The sequence below is a fragment of the Nelumbo lutea genome, chromosome 2 (genome assembly GCF_056320005.1).
Source record: "Nelumbo lutea isolate HS-2025 chromosome 2, American lotus-T2T, whole genome shotgun sequence".
Classification (NCBI taxonomy): domain Eukaryota; kingdom Viridiplantae; phylum Streptophyta; class Magnoliopsida; order Proteales; family Nelumbonaceae; genus Nelumbo; species Nelumbo lutea.
In genome coordinates this window covers 64192280-64211299 of record NC_142685.1, presented here as the reverse complement: position 1 = coordinate 64211299, position 19020 = coordinate 64192280, and the positions used below count along the sequence as shown (strand labels likewise).

Below are 19020 nucleotides of genomic sequence, written 5' to 3'. Positions count from 1 at the left end.
TCTTAATGACTTGATCATGGAGAATCCTCCTATGGAAGTGATTGGAAACATACTATCCCGACTTGGAGTTGCTAGACATGTGGTGATTATATTTGCAACTTGTCGGAAGTAGAGGGAAGCCATCCAGAATCATCTTCACACACTTTCATTCAACTCCCATGCATGACCTGTTTACCATGACCTCACAACCCGTAGATTGGAGATCTGTATAACCTAAACAATATACCAAACGATGGTTTACAATTCTTATCTATTTTTACGGATGATGTGGATGAATTTTCAACTACTGCGATTATTACCTGGCTCATGTATACAAGGGAAACCTTGATGTTGGCTCATATATACAAGGGAAACCTTAATGTTGGCTCATAATTTCATCACAGGTGTTGAACCAAGTTACTAGAAATTTCCATGCCTGAAATTCCTGTCATTAAGTTCTATTAGCATCTCAACTTCAGATCTGAGCCTTATTCTCAGCGCTTGCCCAAAGATTGTGGTGTTGCATCTTAATTATATCACAAGTGTTTATCCAAGTTTCCATAAATTCTTATGCCTGAAATTCCTATCATTAAGTTATGTCTGTATCTCAGCTTTAGATCTAAGCCTTCTTCTCAGTGCTAGACCAAAGATTGAGTTGTTGGTTCTTATCAGTTCAGAGATTGCGACCTTAGATGCATAAATGACAATGAAATTGGGTAGTCCAACATTGAAGGACATTTACATCGAATCAATCAACTTGAATAAGTTTATATTAGAGGCAGGTAGTCTTGATTCTTTGCATTTGAAGGATTGTGAAAAGTTCGATGGCGTCCTCTTGCAATCATTGGTTAATGCAAAGTTCGGCCAAGATGTGCACGGGCATCTAGTCATAGAGAACTTTCCTAAAGAGCATAGCATTTAACAAATTTTATTCTGTTACTATTTCTTAATGACTTTATCATGGACAATCTTCCTATGGAAGTGATTGGAAACATACTATCTCGGCTAAGATCTACTAGAGATGTGGTGATTGCATCTACAACTTGTCGGAAGTGGAGGGAAGCTTGTCAAAATCATCTTCACGCACTTTCATTCAGCTCCTATGGTGGGCCTGTTTATCGTGATCTCACAACCAGTAGATTGGAGATCCTTATATCCCAAACAATATTCTAGATGAATGGTTTATAGTGCTTATCTATTTTTATGGATGATGATGAATTCTCAGCTGCTCTGATTATTGCTTGGCTCATGTATACTTGGGAAACCTTGTGTCGTCTGCGTTATAATGTCCAAACTTCCCCAAATGTTAATTTTCTTGGAAAGTGTGGTAGGCAGAATCTAAAAGTGTTGGTGTTGGCTCATAATTGTATCATAGGTGTTGAACCAAGTTACTAGAAATTCTTATGCCTAAAATTCCTGTCATTAAGTTATGTTAGTGTCTTAGCTTTAGATCTGAGCCTTCTTCTCAGCGCTTGCCCTAAGATTGAGGTGTTGGTTCTTATCAGTCTAGAGATTGCAACGTCAGATGCACAAATGACAATGGAGCTAGGCAGTCCAACATTGAAGGACATTTACATCAAATCAATCAACTTGGATATGTTTATATTAGAGGTAAGTAGTCTTGATATTTTTCATTTGAAGGATTATGCACTTGAACTTTTTGAGCTGATGGGGAAGGGGGCCTTGAAGCATTTGAAGATTGTTGATGGTAGTGATGTTGTCGGATCTGAGGTGTTTCAAACTGAGGACACAATCAGATAGGCCTACCAACTAGACAAAGCCAAGGTGGAAGGAGGTAGTCGTGCATTAGGATCTGGAACCAAGAGGGAAGGTTAGAAGCCCTATGAGTTATTCCTCGTGTAGGTAGTTCGACGCTAAAGTCAATTGAATAGAGGTAAGTGGTTGAGTCGAGCAAGTGAGAATGATGCTAGTCTAAGTAGAAAAGATGGTGTTAAAGTATTCACAGTCCAAAAGTCCCTTACCATGAGCTGAGATTACCTATTTTTATTTGGATGTTTGTGTTCTAGACGGATAAGGCTTCTGTTGTTATCATGATGAAGTTACCCCCCGAGGTCTTCAGGAGATCTCCTCTTCCCTAGTAGAGTTAACTTCATCGTCTGTGTAGGACACCCCTTCTTGGTTTTGATTATCTGTCATGCATGGTGTGGACGTGGAGGTTTAGACAAAGATTGCTTGGGTGAAGGAGGAGGGTGTTGTTGAGTACAAGGCTTTGGAGGCCCACTTGAATGAGCTAGATGACTATACCACCAACTCTTGGCAAGTGGGGTTAGCTCTTGCCAGTGGAGGGTTGTGTGTTACTTAACTAAGGTGGCCAAAGTCGTTCAAGGGTTCAGCCCTTTTTATGCCGCAACACCTGAAGGGAATGATTCTATTGCCGATCTCTAGGAGTGAGCCTAGGGTTCCTTGACAAATGATTGATGTGCTTCACTTCTCTTATTTCTTTCCTATTTTGTTGGATTCAAATCAACATGTCAAGCTTTTAACTGGTGTACTAGTCTTTACTGTTAATGAAAAATTACATCTTTTTGCCGAACAGATTTTGTGTTACTTTTTTGCTTTTTCTATGTTTTCTCGCTTCAGAATTAGGTTGATCGGTACAAAGTATAAACTGTGCTTTTGTACTTTAGGCTAGTCGGAGGCCTTCGATTCTTGTTGGCCGAGGTCTTTGGTGTAGTTACCTCGGTCTTGCATTGGCCATGGTCTCCAGCTTAATAGCCTTGATCTTGTGCTGACCGAGGTCTCTGGCTTGACCTCAGTCTTATGTTGACTGTGGTGTTTCTAAGCTCTCAATGTTGCCAAGGAGCTTGGTGGCACCTGGTCTCGGAGAGCGGCACACTCTATGGTTTGGCATGCCGTGGTCCTTGGTTAGGTCTGCTCCGACTGCCAATCAGGTGGGTGTATGGAGTTCAATGGCCATTCTTATGCGGTGGGAACATCATTGACATAGTACTTGTTAAGGGCTTGTACTGGCCTCAACCATCTGTGGTTGGTTGGGTCTTTTGTGTGGTTTTTGCCACGCTGTGATCATTGGTCAATGCAAAGTTTCGGCCGAGCAGTGCATGGGCGTCTGGTCATGGAGAATCTTCCTGAAGAGCATAGCACTTAACAAATTTCATTTGGTTACTATTTCTTGATGACTTGATAATGGAGAATCTTCCTATGGAAGTGATTGGAAACATACTATCCTGTCTTGGAGCTGTTAGAGATGTGGTGATTGCATCTGCAACTTGTCATAAGTGGAGGGTGTTTGTCGGAATCATCTTCACACACTTTCATTTAACTCTTATGACTGGCTTGCTTACTGCGATCTCACAACTAGTTGATTGGAGGTCCTTAAAATGCAAACAATATTATGCTTATCTATTTTTATGGATGATGTGGATGAATTCTCAGCTGCTCCAGTTATCGCATGGCTCATGTATACATGGGAAACCTTGCGTCATCTGCGGTATAATGACCGGACTACCCCAAGTTTTATTATTCATGAAAAGTGTGGTAGGTAGAAACTAGAAGTGTTGGTATTATTCATTTCTTCTGTTAAGATGTCTTCATCTTCTTCATCTTCTTGTTCTTCCTCTTTGTCCTCTTCATTTAGTTTGCAGAGTAGTGAATCCAAGCTAGGGTCTTATCTTGAGGCTGTTGTGCTCGTGGTCTGTGAGACTGATGGCCATGGGGTTGAGGTCGAAGGGCCTAAAGGTGAGGGTGGTGTAGTGGGGGAGGTCGTGGTCTTTCGAGGGGTCGAGGTCGATAGTGTCGAATTGGTATTGTATGAGGTGAGGGGCTCAACACCCCTATGTGGCTCGGTAGCCACTTTGCGTCTACCCCCTGTAAACTAACTCCTGGGGACTTGGCTTGAATTAGGTCCCTTTATTGTATTCCCAAAGAGTATGAGCTGAGGTGCCCTCGCATTAGTGAGAGAGCTACTTTGACTAATATTTCCTTTGAGTGAGGAAATTACCGTGGTACTGTGGTGGTACCGTGTCCAACTGGTCTAGTTAATGTCCAACTTATTTAGGTATTTAGTTGGCCTTCTCTTCTACTACTTGGTCCACGATGTGGACATCACCGTGCCGATGTTTACTTCTTGCACCTGAAGAAGCACCAGCAGGGCTATTACTATTTCTCAGCTCAACAACATAACAAGGTGCTCGTCAGGTCTCCCTCCTCAATGAAATACTGGAAGGAGAGATTCTTCTTTGTGTACTACCTGTGGGGCTAGCCATTCCCCACCAAGTTATTTGTCCCGAGGACCAAGATGAAAGTGCTAGTCGAGGCCAAACTGTCTAGGGAGGAGTGAGTGGCCATCAGGTGGATAAAGAGGATTGACGTGTAGGAATACACATCATTCTCCATGTTGATCCATGCTAGGCTGATGTGTTGCACGACCAAGCAATACCAGTCAGGTCTGTAGGTTGTGCAGTCTTTCTTTTCCTTGATTTTTGAACTTGTCTTCGCTTGGTTTTAACTTTGTGGTGAACTATGCAGAAGTGGATATGGTTGGCGCTGAAGAGAGGGCTCAATGCATGAGGGCCATGATAAAGAGAAGGGTGTAGGCGGCTAGGACTTCGGGTGCGCAATCTGGAGCCGCAAAGCGACAAAGGCGCTTGGTAGAGTGCACACCTCAATAGGGGAAGTGGTCAAGGTTTGCAGAGGAAGTTGTTGTGGTCGATTCTGAGGAGGCCATGCCTCAGTTTGGGAAATCATCATCGTAGAGGAGGGATGCTTTGGAGCATGCTACAATAGAGGGCTCAACCTGTGTATACTTGCCACATTGGACTATTCGACTGGAGGACACCCTTGAGATAGAAAGGATGGCCAAGCAACTCGCCTAGGGTTTGATGCTCCCTGGCATCGGAGGCTAACAGTCACATTAACGACTTCTTGGAGAGTGCGACCACCCATTAGGTTGTGGTGATGAGTTCGAGTTTATTTGTTGTTCATTGATTTTCTTTTCTTGTACTGATAATTCGATGTCTTGTAGTCTGTTTGCTCGGTCGTCAGCCTCATCGATCGCCTTTGCATGCTACAATGTCTCTACGAGTCACAAGAGGTCAAGAACTCTCAACTGAAGGTGGAGTTGGCTGAGCTGAGGCATAGTGTTGAGGAGCGGGATGACACCATTCACAAGTTGAAGAGCCATGTCCATGATCTGGAGGAGGCGTAGGATGCGCTGAGGAAGAAGCTCGAGGAGGCCGAGGTGAAGATTGCTCGGGTGAAGGAAGAGGGCACTTTTGAGTACAAGGCTTCGGAGGCACACTAGAGCGAGATAGACAACTATGCCATCGACTCTTGGTAGGAGTTTTCGCTCTTTGCCAATGGAGGGTCGTGCATTACATTCCTGAGGCGGTTGAAGGGGATGATGCCGCAACGCCTGAAGGGGATGATGATATTGCCTATCTCCAGGAGTGAGTCAAGGACCCCCAGCAGATGATTGATGTGCTTTCCTTCTTTTTTTCTTTCCTTTTTTGTTGTATTCATCTCAGTATGCCAAGCTTTTGACCGATGTACTAGTCTTTATCATTAATGGAAAATTACATCTTTTTGTCGATAAATTTTGTGTTACTTTTTGCTTTTTTTTTTTTAAGTTGTCTCACTTCAAAAATAGGTTAGTCAGTATAGAGTATAGGCCTTGCTTTTGTACTTCAGGCTAATTAGAGGCCTTCGATTCTTATTGACCAAGGTCTTTGGTGTGATGGCCTTGGTCTTGAGTTGGCTGAGGTCTCTAGCTTAATGGCCTCAATCTTGTACGAACAAGGTCATTGATCTTCGTTAGCCGAGATCTTTGGCTTGACCTCAGTCTTATGTTGGCCGAGGTGCTTCCAAGCTCTTAACGTTGCCAGGGAGCTCGGTGGCACCTGGTTTCGGAGAGCTACAGACTCTTTGGTTGGGGATAGTCATGGTCCTCGGTTAGATCTGCTCTAACTGCCAGTCAGGTGGTTGTGCGGAGTTCGATGGCCGCCCTCTTGCCATTATGTGGCGGGGACGTCATTCCTGTAGTACCCATTAGGGGCTTGTTCTGGCCTCGACCATCTGTGGTCGGTCGGGTCTTTCATGAGGTTGTCACCGCATTGCAGTCGTTGGTTAATTTGGAGTTTGGTCGTTAGAGTTTGGTTGAGCTGTGCACGGGCGTCTGGTCTTTCGTGCTTGAAGAGGATTCTTTATTTATTGAATTTTTACAGTCTGGTCACCGTTAGTGTTCAGTGTCAATGGCCGTCGGTACATTATAGTTCTAGCACTCTAGGACCTCGGGTGGATCTTCTACTCTTAGTTTCTCCTTTTAAGGGCCATCTGGCTTAAGATGGTGGCAATGGTCCCAATCGGGAGAGCTCGAGCTAGGAGCTCATCGGTGCGATGTGGTTCTTCCCTAGGTTTGTGTTCTTTGATGTCGATGAATCCACGAAGGTATCCGCATCGGATGAGGTCTTCCAAGTGGTGGTGGACGTCATGGTAGCTCTTGGTGTCATGGCTGTTGTCATGATGGAAGTCACGGAATTTTGCCTTAGTTTTTCTTGTTGTTCTAGGACTTCATCTCGGGTCATTGTTGCGGTTGTGGATTTACATCAGTATTTCGGCCTGTGGTGCATTCAGGGGAGTGAAGTTCTTATACGTTGGTGGCAGGGTCCTCGGTCTGTAGTCAAATCGTTGGTCCTGCCTTTTGCTTCCTTGGTCTGACCTGCACTCATCATGATCTCTTCTCTTCAGGTCGTATTGGTCTTCCTCGCTCTTCCGCAGTGCTTGGGCTTCTTCGGAGTTCATATATTTTTGTGCAAGCTTCATGAGCGCCATCAAGTTCGGAGGAGGGTTCTTTTATAGTGAGAAGCTGAACATAGAGAAGCTCAAGCCGTTCATGATCGCAATCACTTCTACTGACTGGTCCAAGGCTCCGACCTTGAGGGCCTCGGCGTTGAACCTTGCCAAGTATTCCCTTAAGGTCTTTCCCTTCCTCTATCGCATCTGCATGAAGCTAGCCAACATTTTCCAGTGTCTCTGACTAGCGGTGAACTGTGCCAAGAACTACATCTCCAATTGCTCCTAAGAGGATATGGATTGTGGAGGAAGGGATGTGTACCAAGTTTTGGCGACTCTGTAGAGGGTGGCGACAAAGGCCTTGCACATGAGACCTTCAGATGAGTCGTGCAGCATCATCATGGCCTTGAACCCTTTGATGTGGTCATTGGGGCCCAAGGCTCCGTTGTACTTCTCGAACTGAGGAGATCACCAGCTAGCTGGCAAGAGCTCGTCCATGATCTCTTAAACAAGGATAAGTTCCTTCGTGAGTTGGCTATGGTGTTTTTCTATGGGCCAAGCTATTGGAGGAGCAACACTTCTATCTGCTTGGTTGTGTTCTAGTTTGGCTAGCCGTTTTCTTAGCTCTTTGACCTTGGCGTCTTTGTCAACGGGGGTTATGTCCACAAGCTTTTCTCCCTTTGGGATTGCAGGCAGATCTCGAACTGAACTAGACTCGACTATTGAGATCGACGATTGTGGTAGACATTGGCCGAGTCGTTCTTTCACCGGTACTTGGGTGGAATGATGTGACTTGCTATGAATGTCGTGTGCGCGGGACTAGACTAGGAAGTCTGGTCTTCTAGATGACTATTGCTTGTCATGGTTGGATTGGGCCCTATGCCTATTTGTGTGGTTCTTTTTGGGACCCTCAGTGTGAGGATCAGCCATGGTAAGCACCTGCACGGGAGGGCAAATAGTCTAAGGGGCTTGAGCTGGTTGTCCCAGTGTCTCCATCATTACATGGATGCAGTCAACTTTTTGTTGCGTTGCTTGGAATTGTGTAGGGTTTTTTGTGGTTTGTTGTTGGGGCTCTCGGGGCATAGAGTTGCGATGAGAGTGGGAACCCCGAGATGGGGAGTGGGCTCCAAAGCGGTAAGATGTGTTCTTAGGCATGGTTCTTTTGAATGCGCGGAAGGAAGTTTGAGAAATGGCTTTTTGTGTGTTTACCACAAACAAAGCCAATCTGATGTTGTCCGATCCGAGGTGTTTTGAATCGAGGACACAGTTAGATAGTCCTGCCAATTGGACTAAGCCGTGCACTAGGATCTGCAACCAAGATGGAAGGTTAGAGGCCCAAGGAGTTATTCCCCAAGTAAGTACTCTAACGCTTAAGTCAGTTGAATAGAGGTAAGTGGTTGGGCTGTGCAAGTGAGAATGATGTTGGTTTGAGCAGAAAAGATGGTGTTGAAGTATTGACAGTCCAAAAGCCCCTTACCTTGAGTGGAGATTACCTATTTATAGTTTGATGTCCATGCTCTAAATGGATAAGGCTTCTAGGGTTATTGAGATGAGGTTACCCGCTAAGGTCTTCGAGATATCTCCTCTTCCCTAGTGGAGTTAACTTCCTCGTCTATGCCGGACACTCATTCTTGGTTAGGATTATCTGTCATGCGTGGTGCCGATGTGGTTGGAGATAGAGGATGGCCACAGAGGCTGCCACGTGGCATCCTTGGCCAACTCAACCATAACCCAAATAGTTAGTGCCATTCATCTTGAAATTGGTGAGAATACTAAGGATCTTGAGACCATATATATATCAACAACTTCACAATCATGTGGCTAGAGTTTTACCAAATAATTTCAAGATCATCAAATTTAAGAAGGTCCGGCTTTGGTATGTGGCTTTTGATCATAAAGATGAGACTGTGGATTTAGAAACAGTTGTTGTTTTCTTTCCTCAGCTCACCCATCTTTCCTTAGGCTTAGCTTGGAAGTAGAGGTGCCAATTGGACTGGATTTGGTCTAACTCGATCTAGTCCAATGTGAGTCCACTTACAAATGGACTAGACCCAATCCAGTCAAAATCCAATCCAATCCATTAAAATGTAAATAGACTGGTTTGGATCCAATCCAAACCGAATGAAATATAAAAAATTGTATATAAAAAAACAGAGCATATAAATATTACAAAAATATATTAACATGAAGAAATCTGAAAATTACAAAAATATACCCTTTTGGCATTGACTTTTATAAAAGTGCTTTTATAAAAGTACTTTCGTATAAGTGCTTTTGTAAAAGTACTTAAGTACTTTCATAGAAGTGCTTTTGTAAAAAATGCTTTCGCATAAGTGCTTTTATAAAAGTACTTTCATAGAAGTGCTTTTGTAAAAGTGCTTTTATAAAAGTACTTTCCTAAAAGTTCTTTTGTAAAAGTGCTTTCGTGTAAAAGTGCTTTCATAAAAGTACTTTTCATAAAATTATTTTTATAAAAGTGTTTTCATAAAATTACTTTTATAAAAGTGTTTTCATAAAATTACTTTTATAAACATGTTTTCATAAAATTACTTTCATAAAAGTGATTTTATGTCGGCTTTAGTTTTGATCAATTTCAAATTGGACAAGGGTTTGGCCTCATGATTTGGTTTAGGTCCAATTTAGACCAATAAGAATATTGACCAATTTATTTTGGATTAACCCAATCCAATAATTATACAGATCATCCAAATCCAATTTGATAAGGTTTGGATCAAAATGGATTCAACGTAAAAACAGCTGGTTGACACCCTACTTGGATAAAGTACAAATGCAAATATAAACAGTGCAAATACATACAAAATACAAGGTTTTATACTCTACATATTTGTATTTGTACTTCTTCCAAACCGTGATTTAAGAGATGGAGTTCTTCGCTATGGTTTACAAGGATCATTTCAATTGGAGAATGTTATTGTACTGAAACTTGGGTGGACTATTCCTAATGATGTCTTTTCTCTCTACAACTGCTTGAGAGATGCCCTAATCTTAAAAAGCTGGTCATCCATGGGTTTGTTTCAATGGCTAAAACACACAGTAGATATCTTGGCCAATTTTACCTCATCCATTGTTCGGCTCATGAGGAAGTATATGCATGTAGAGGTGTAATTTGAATATGAATGAGTCAAGAAAAAAAAGTGCCTTCATTGGCATTTATGTTTTGGTCTATACAGGTGGTAAATCTTACTTTGTGCATGACATTAGTGGTTGTTTATGGTTTTCTCAAACCTAACTACCAACATGGTCATCTGATGTAAACATGACATAATAGGTATATGGTGTGCCTTACATAAGGTTTTTAAAACTAAATGGGACAACGAACTGATTAGGGGTTTGGTTCTCGTGTCAAATGATCTGATTATTTGAATTGAAACGAATGACCTATTTTGACAAAAAATAAAAAAACAAAAAATGACCAAAATCATTAGACGGTCCAACGGTTTGACCGTCCGAATCAGCAATTTGCTAGTCAAATAAACTATTTTTGGAAAAATAATGATTCTAGAATAAAATGAAACGATTCCCAATTTTTTCAGTCCAGCCATCGGATCCGGTTTTGAAAACCATGATCTCACATACATGTGACTCTCATTAATAATAACCATGCAATGAGGCGCCATTTGTTTTTAGGTAGATCACTTAGCCTGCTATGCATTTAACTATGTTCTTTTGTATTCCAGTAATTTTTTCCATTTTCATTTTTAACCTTTCAGTTTTATTTATTTATTGTTTTTAATGCATGTATTAAATTATTGATGGCTATTTTTGTCTTATTAAATTTTAGCAACTTTTCCTCTAAGTGAAAGAATAGATAAGAGAATGGAGAATTGAATTCGAATTAGCTCCCATGCACCTCACAAATGCTTCACAACACATTTAAACGTGTGTTGGATACATCTCCCTTAGACGTTCTCAATGCATGCTTGAGTGGGCCTAACTCACAAGTGAGAGCCGTGGAAGTTGAAATTTCTATTCTATCCTCGCTCCTTCAAATCCTCCAAATTTTAATCCTCTCAGTTTAATTGATCCTTCGTCGATCGTCGTCATGTCTACTTAAGGCTGGTGCCATTCATCTCTCTCTCTCTTTCCCTCCCTCCCGCTCTCACTCTGTCATGCATTGCTTTGATCGTTTGATTTGCCACCTCATATAGAAATTCCTATCTGCATCCTTCGTAGAGTGTGGGATGGTTGGACTTCGAATTTCGGCTGTTCGAAAGATTGGCTTCGAAGTTCTTACAAGATCTTGGACTTCTATATTCCCTGGTGACCCAGATTCTTTTTCTTTTTATTGGTAAAGCTGGTGACCCAGATTCTAGATTGCACTTTGTTGGATTTCTCTCGGATGGATATTGTTTCGACATTACGTTGTTTTTTCTTCAAATAACTCAAATTCTTCCAGAACTGGTTAGTGGGTTGTTTCTGAATAACACCTAGATGCTGGTTTCATATTTGTACTTTTGATTTTTTGGTGAATTTGTTATTGGGTTTTTGCTCAGTTGTCTTCCATGATTTCTGGTTGTTGGCTCTAGAGTATCTGCAATTGATTAAAATCTTTAATGTTTGAATCTCCTTTTACAAATCCCAGTTGCTTGTTTTGACGTTCATACGGTACTAAACATATTATTTTTAGTTGATTTAATTGATTGATTTTTCTACGACGATCAGTGATTATGTTAAAGATTGAATCTTTTGTGTTCTCCGTCATTGGCGGTGAAAAACAGAGAAGGTTTATCTGGAAATTCTTTAGCTACAAAATTTCTGATTAAAAAAAGTATCCCGGGTTTGGGAAGATTTGACATTCTGATTCATGATATCTGATAGAGTTTGAAATTTTTAATAAATTTCTTGGTTATCTTTGTCACATGTAGAGAAAGACAGATTGTGGATTTTACATCAATCTTGGTCATCTGGACTTGGGCATAGATTATCTTCATTTTCATCGGTCCTGAGCTACCCTAAGGTCTCTTGGAGTGTGATAGAACCTGAAAGATCATAGCATTTAACAAATTTCATTTGGTTACTATTTCTTCGTGACTTGATTATGGAGAACCTTCCTGTGGAAGTGATTGGAAACATACTATCCCGGCTTGGAGCTGCTAGAGATGTGGTGATTGCATCTGCAACTTGTCAGAAGTGGAGGGAAGCCTACCAGAATCATCTTCACACACTTTCATTCAACTCCTATGACTGGCCTGTGTACCGTGATCTCACAACTAGTAGATTGGAGATCCTTATAACCCAAACAATATTCCAAACAAATGGTTTACAGAGCTTATCTATTTTTATGGATGATGTGGATGAATTCTCAGCTGCTCCAGTTATTGCCTGGCTCATGTATACACGGGAAACCTTGCGTTGTCTGCGGTATAGTGTCCGGACTACCCCAAATGTTAATATTCTTGAAAAGTGTGGTAGGCAGAAATTGGAAGTGCTGGTGTTGGCTCATAATTCTATCACAGGTGTTGAACCAAGTTACCAGAAATTCCCATGCCTGAAATTCCTGTCATTAAGTTATGTCAGTATCTCAACTTTAGATTTGAGCCGCCTTCTCAGTGCTTGCCCAAAGATTGAGGTATTGGTTCTTATCAGTCTAGAGATTGCGATGTCAGATGCACAAACGACAATGGAACTGGGCAGTCCAACATTGAAGGACATTTACATCGAATCAATCGGCTTGGATAAGTTTATATTAGAGGCAGGTAGTCTTGATACTTTACATTTGAAGGATTGTGCACTTGAACTTTTTGAGCTTATGGGCAAGGGGACCTTGAAGCATCTGAAGATTGATGATGTCAGTGTCATTCATCTTGATATTGGTGAGAGTACTGAGAATCTTGAGATCATAGATATCAGCAACTTCATAATCATGTGGCCAGAGTTTTATCAGATGATTTCAAGATCATCAAAATTAAGAAAGCTTCGACTTTGGGGTGTGATTTTTGATGATGAGGATGAGATTGTGGATATAGAAACAATTGCTGTTTGCTTTCCTCAGCTCACCCATCTTTCCTTAAGTTATGATTTAAGAGATGGAGTTCGTCACTGTGGTTTGCAAGGATCATCTCAATTGGAGAATGTTGTTGTACTAGAACTTGGATGGACTTTTATTAGTGATCTCTTTTCTCACTGGGTTGCAGAACTGCTTGAGAGATGCCCTAATCTTAAAAAGCTGGTCATCCATGGGGTTGTTTCAGAGACTAAAATACATGAAGAATGCAATATCTTGGCCAATTTTACTTCATCCATTGTTCGGCTCATGAGGAAATATATGCATGTAGAGGTGCAATTTGAATATGAATGAGTCAAGAAAAAAAAGTGCCTTCATTGGCATTCAAGTTTTGGTCTAGTATGTCTTGTACAAGTGGTAAACCTTACTTTGTGTAGTGTAAACATCCTTACCCATCTTATATCCGAACATAGAATTAACTTCTCTATTTTTCAGGTAAGTTTGTTGCCTAAGAAATAGTAAATTCAAGCTATTCTTTTTCTAAGAAAGATGTTTTATGTTTAATTTCATATTATCTTTGCCTCCATATCTGTTCTTTTTTTTTTTTTTTCTGAAAAGTAAATAAGATGTATTAAAAGTGGGAGAGCTTCCCTCAAATCAAAAGATAATTTCAATCTGCATACTCCTGAATTTTCATGTTAAGCTGCATAGAAGAGTATCATACTACAAAATCTTTGTCCCCCAAAATATTATGCTAGTGACCATTGAGATGTTGATAGGAGACTCCAGATAATTCTTTGACATTGCAAGCCCAAAAAGTGAGAACTGAGAAGCCTTTCAGTCTTAGCGAATGGGGTTCACTGTTCGGTTTGGTGTGGTTTGGAGAAGATCTCAGGCCAAACCAGTAAAATATGGTCTGAGAATACCGAATCGTTTTGGTTTAGAAGCCAAACCAAAGCAAACTGTTTTATTATGGTTTAATGTGGTTTCTAATATGGTTTGGAAGTGATTTATTAATGATTAAAGGAAGAAAGATAGAACAAGGAGTTGTGAACAATAAACATGCCCAATACAAGGCAAGCCACCCAATTCATATTACAATTGAGCCCAATACATAAACTGTCTTTGAATGCCTTGTTTGGTTAAGTTGCCCGCCAAGCTGTTTGCAGACCTTTTAATCAACGTATTTGGATGTTCATGTCTTTTGACAGCCACAGAAATCTATGGAAATCATTCCTTAGCTTCCAAGTTGCATCCTCTCCTTTTTTAAGTCATCCCACAACTATCTTCGAATCCCCTTTGATAACCAATCTGCCAGTTCCCAATTCTTTAGCCTTTTCTACCCCATAAATTGCTGCCAAAACTGAATCACCTTTCTCAATTGGGCCTGAAAATGAAGAATTAATATTGCTTCCCTCATCCCTAATAACCCCTCCAATACCTAAGGGACTTGGGTTACCCATACTACTACCATCAAAGTTCAGCTTATTCCATCCAACCATAAGGGGTGACCAGACCTCTAGCGTTTTTTGTTTCCTAGAGGAAGAGCCAACAACTGCCCCCCAATTCCAGAAAAGATCCTCCACTCCAAAGTCTGAAAAAAGTTTCAAGGTTCCTACCCAATGAGCAACTTTAAGAGTAATCAATTAGCACCTCCAAGCTTCTCTCCTTCTTGAAGATTCTTGATTATAATTGATATGCTATGTAAACATCAAATTTGCTTAGAACGATATATTTTTAAGACCATAAGGTCAATTCCATTAATCATCAAATATAGTTTCAAGAGTTTATTTTATTATATATTCCATATTAATATAATATATTTTATTATTTATTAATATATATATATAATTTTGGTTTATGGTTTGGTTTGGCAATTTGGACCACATAATGAACACTCCTAGTCATAGCAACCGAAGTGCCATTCTCCAATTTCTTCCCTTCAAAAGTTCTGATGTTGTGTTCTGTCCATAAAGACCAACAGATTACTGCAGGAGATAGTTGATATTGAACCTTGCACCTTTTACTTAAACCTTTCAGGGACCAAGAGCAGTACAATGATATTGCCCAGCTACATCCAAACAGCCTTAGGAAGCATGTCCAAATGCTGTAAGACTCATTACAATGAATCAACAGGTGGTGCATAGATTCTTCCATTGTTCCACAATGGTAACAGCAGTTACCCAACATCATACCTTTTGAAACCTATGGTGGCAGTCCTGTCTAGAATGGCTGTCCACAGGGAAGAAAAAGCTATTTTGGAGGGAATACCTACTCTCCAAATCCATTTCCAATGAATATCTTCAAGGTGATGCCCCGCCAGAACCTTATAAACGGATTTTTTTTATCAGCAACAAAGAAAATCACTCATGAATTACTTAAAATAAAAAAAAAAGGTTACAACAAGATGTTGTGAAAATCTGAAATGACCCATTACATAACATCCACCACCCTATTACAATTGTGCCCAATACATTTTCTGTTTGTGAACTCCTTGTTTTTCCAAACTATCCACCATATTTTATAAAAGGATTTTACTGTGAATTCTCCTGAATTTTCAACAGTTCAACATCTTTTGTCCTTAGATTGTATTTGTAAATTCACCTGATTTAATTCCCCCATGAGGGCCATAATCCTTCCATCTCCTAATCATGGATACTGCACCTGAGATTTGGTGTCCAGACAAGGTGGCCCTTTACCAACTCATAGCAATCAATGATGAAGGCATTCCTGTCCACAGCTGTACTAAATATTTGGGAATAAGATTGGCTTAAAGGACTCAGATCACCCCATCTATCAAGCCAAAATTTTTATCTGATTCCCAATACCAGGCTTAAAGGAGATGAGTTGGGAGAATTCATCTTGCCTTTTTGTTCATACTCTTGCATACATCGAGCCATAGGAGGATTGGACAGAGGCAGTTGCCCATTCTTGTGCAGCTTCACCATACTTTTCATGGATTATACTCCTCTCAAGGGCTTCACTTTCATTACCATACCTCCACTACCATTTTCTTTTAAGTATCTTTTTTCCCTTTTGTTAAACTAAATTCATTTATGGAAATGACTTTTATGTTGTGTTTTTCATATGATGTTTTGTCAAACATGTATTGCTTTTTTGTCTATTGGTTCTGTATTATGATCATTCATATTCAATTCTGTGATCAAGTCCATTGTTCTTTGGTTGTCTGTTGAATTTAGACTATATTTTTCCTCATTAGCTATCATCTTTGTGCATAAAGCATGAAACACTCTTTGTGATAGGGAACTGTTGTAAGGCCAGCTATGGAGCAGGGTGTTGGGCAGTCAAGAAACAACATATCCAAAAAATGAGTGTGGCAAAAATGCATATGGATGAGTAGAAAATCTAGAAAAAATAGGATCAGAAATGAAGTCATTTGAAGGAACCTAGGAATAGCTCCAAATCTCCAATAGGTGATAAATGAAAGAACGTAGACTAAGATGGTTTTATCACATGCATAGAAGACCACCAACAGCACCTGTAATAAGAAATTATTTACTGCAAGTTGAAGGGGCTAGAAGGGCTAGGGGTAGACCAAAAAAGGACATGGATAGAAATAGTAAGATATGATTTAAGTGCCAATAATTTAACAATGGATATGACATTAAACAGAACTGAATGGCGAAACAGGATTCATATAGCCAACCCCGTATAGTTGGGATAAGGCTTGGATGATGATGATGAGCTATCATCTTTGTGCATAAAGCATGAAAACTCTTTATTTTCTCAATAGGGTCCCTGGACTCTATCATTTTTTTTTTCTCATTAGAAACGGTGACTTTCATTAAAAATAGTAATTAATCATCATACTCTGTCAACCACTCAGATATGAGTGTTGACCCCAACCAAGTTCAAAAGTTACAATACAACCCAAAAAAGCTCTCCTTGAAGGCCCCTGCATTGCCAAATTATTAGCCACAGAGTTAGACCAAGTGCACAAGGAAGATCTGTTAGAGAACTTCTGGAATACTTCGGAATTGAGTCCATGTAATTTTGATTCATTTTCAGTGTAATCCTGTTAAGCAGATGGTTTGTCATCTAGACAACCAATATTTTGAGATGTACTACATCTTTTTTATTTTAATGAATTTCCTTTTTATTCTTAAAAAAAAAAGAACTTCTTGGGTGAACCTGATTTGTTTGTACAGTGTACAGTTCTAGTATACATTAAATGTGACATGATAAAGATATATTAACCAATTTGATTTAGTGTTTGAGTATTCTTTAGGTTGGTTAGAGTATCATTATAAACGTATGTTGTTATTTTAAGTTTAACCTAGAAGGTTTTATATGTTATTTCACTATCGCCTGGAGTATTTGTAGAGAGATTGGGCCGAATGGGCCCTAGCCCATTAGTGTCTTTCTTATTAGTTCTTTCTTGTTATGTTTTCTTATTGGGCCTTTTCTTTATGGGCCTTTAGCTCTAGTTTATGTTTTCTAAGTATAGTGCTGATGTGGACGCCTACTTAAGGGCAATCTTATAAATTATGTAACTTAAGTAAGTTTATTAAAAGATTAGTGGGGGAAAGAGGAGATTATCGAACTCTTCCTTTCTTTCTCCTTTCTTCTCCAATCTTCTTTCTTCTGCTTGATGTCTTCTTCTTCTTCCTTACTTTCTTTTGCTTTAATTTGAAATATTCTACTAATTTTATTGGTTTAAATCACATCTTGGTATCAGAGCGGGTCTCCCTTCTGTTTTTCCCTTTTTTTTTTCTTTTTTTCCCATGCACTTTTTTTCTAATCGAAAGGTGTATGGAGAGATAAATTGTTGATTATTTAGAGATCTTGTTTGCCTAGTTGGTAGAGGGTTTGGAGAGTTAGAATCTGACCGAAGATTGCCAAGAAAGTGGGACTGCAGATCTTTTTCCCAAAACCCTAGCCGACTAGAGAATTTCCAGTTATGGGTTGAAGAGGTTGTTTGGGTGTGGCGCTCAAGTCTTGGAGGGTTCCTTTTTATCTCCAAAAGTGGGCAGCTGCAGTTGGAAGTGGTTTGGATAGCTCTGGTTTGAGTAGCTACCTCTTCTTTCTTTTTCCCTAGAGGCCAGGTAAGGTGAAACCCTAGTTTTTGGACTTTGGAGTGCTTGACTGACCTTAGTTAGGTCTATAAAGGTTGAAAACATTGTTTTTTGATTTTCGTTTGTTTAATGGAGCAATCTGGAAGTGAGGCGAAGCAGATCCCGGTGTCGGGGGTTGGTCCCGTAGATTCCATTCTAACAGGAGTGACTACAATTAAACTTGACGGAACAAATTACCTTGCTTGGGCACAATCTATTAAGATCCATGTCTGTAGTAGAGGTAAATTAGGGTTTCTAAGGGGTAGTAAGGTGATGCCGAATGAGATTGATCCTACATATGAGAAATGGATGCAGGATAACTACACAGTTATTGGGTGGTTGGTAAACTCTTTGCAGCCCCACATAAGTCAACATTACCTGTGGATGACTTCAGCCAAGGAGATTTGGGATAGTGTGATAGAGACATACTCTCAGAAATTAAATGTTGCAAGGGCCTATAAACTGAAGAATGATGTGGAAAATTTAAAACAGGGGGAGAAGAGTGTGGCTGTCTACTATTCGATGTTGAAGTCACTATGGCAGGAGACAGATGTTATGGAAGCATTTGTATGGGAAAGCACCAAAGATGCAGAAACTTTTAGGAAATTTGTGGAAAGAATCTGGGTGTTTGAGTTTCTTACAGGACTCAATCCTGAATTTGATATTACAAGATAGAATATCCTGGCCAAGGATGAAGTGTCACTTGCTCAGGCATACTCTATGGTGAGCAGTGAAGAGAGCAGGCGACAGGTCTAGCTACAGACCCCGCCTCCTCTAGAACATTTTGCACATGCTGGAATAAAACCAAAAGGGCTAAATGAAAAAAAGGAGGTGATATGTGAATACTGCAAGAAGCCGAAACATACTAAGGATTCTTGTTGGAAGCTTCATCTAGATCTTCTTCCTGAGAGGTTTTGGAACAACAACAACTTTAAGAAGGGTGGTCAGTCTGAAAAGCCCAATAATGCAAATGTTGTTACAATATCTGAATGTGAAGAAAAATCGGCTATGGAATAACTAGCAACAGTGAAGGCAGAATTTGAGAGATATGGGAAGTTGATAAACCACTTGGAGTCTACTGTTGCATCTTCCTCTTCAGGCATCCCTCTACATCTTCTTTTGCCCATTCAGGTATTCGTGCTTCTGCAAATCATGCTACAGCCTTAGGTAATCGTAGAATTCCTTGGATCATAGATTTTGGTGCATTAGACCATATGACTAGCATACCCAACC

At 40.2% G+C, this 19020-nt stretch overlaps 1 protein-coding gene and 3 pseudogenes across 2 annotated transcripts; all 4 read left to right on the top strand.

The window, feature by feature from the left end:
* The first annotated feature begins 16 nt into the window (after positions 1 to 16).
* LOC148871196 (F-box/LRR-repeat protein At1g67190-like) lies at positions 17 to 5164 on the top strand (annotated as a pseudogene).
* Positions 5165 to 8410: 3246 nt separating this feature from the next.
* Positions 8411 to 9888, top strand: LOC148871195 (F-box/LRR-repeat protein At1g67190 pseudogene; annotated as a pseudogene).
* An 893-nt stretch (positions 9889 to 10781) lies between these two features.
* Positions 10782 to 13298, top strand: LOC148871194 (F-box/LRR-repeat protein At1g67190 pseudogene; annotated as a pseudogene). The gene is made up of 2 exons (XR_016107740.1): positions 10782 to 11169; positions 11634 to 13298. The product of XR_016107740.1 is annotated as an F-box/LRR-repeat protein At1g67190 pseudogene (transcript).
* Positions 13299 to 17877: 4579 nt separating this feature from the next.
* On the top strand, positions 17878 to 18462 carry LOC148871193 (uncharacterized). Its single transcript, XM_088970015.1, has one exon. The coding sequence runs from the start codon at positions 17878 to 17880 to the stop codon at positions 18460 to 18462; it is 585 nt and encodes a 194-aa protein (XP_088826141.1).
* Positions 18463 to 19020: the final 558 nt, after the last annotated feature.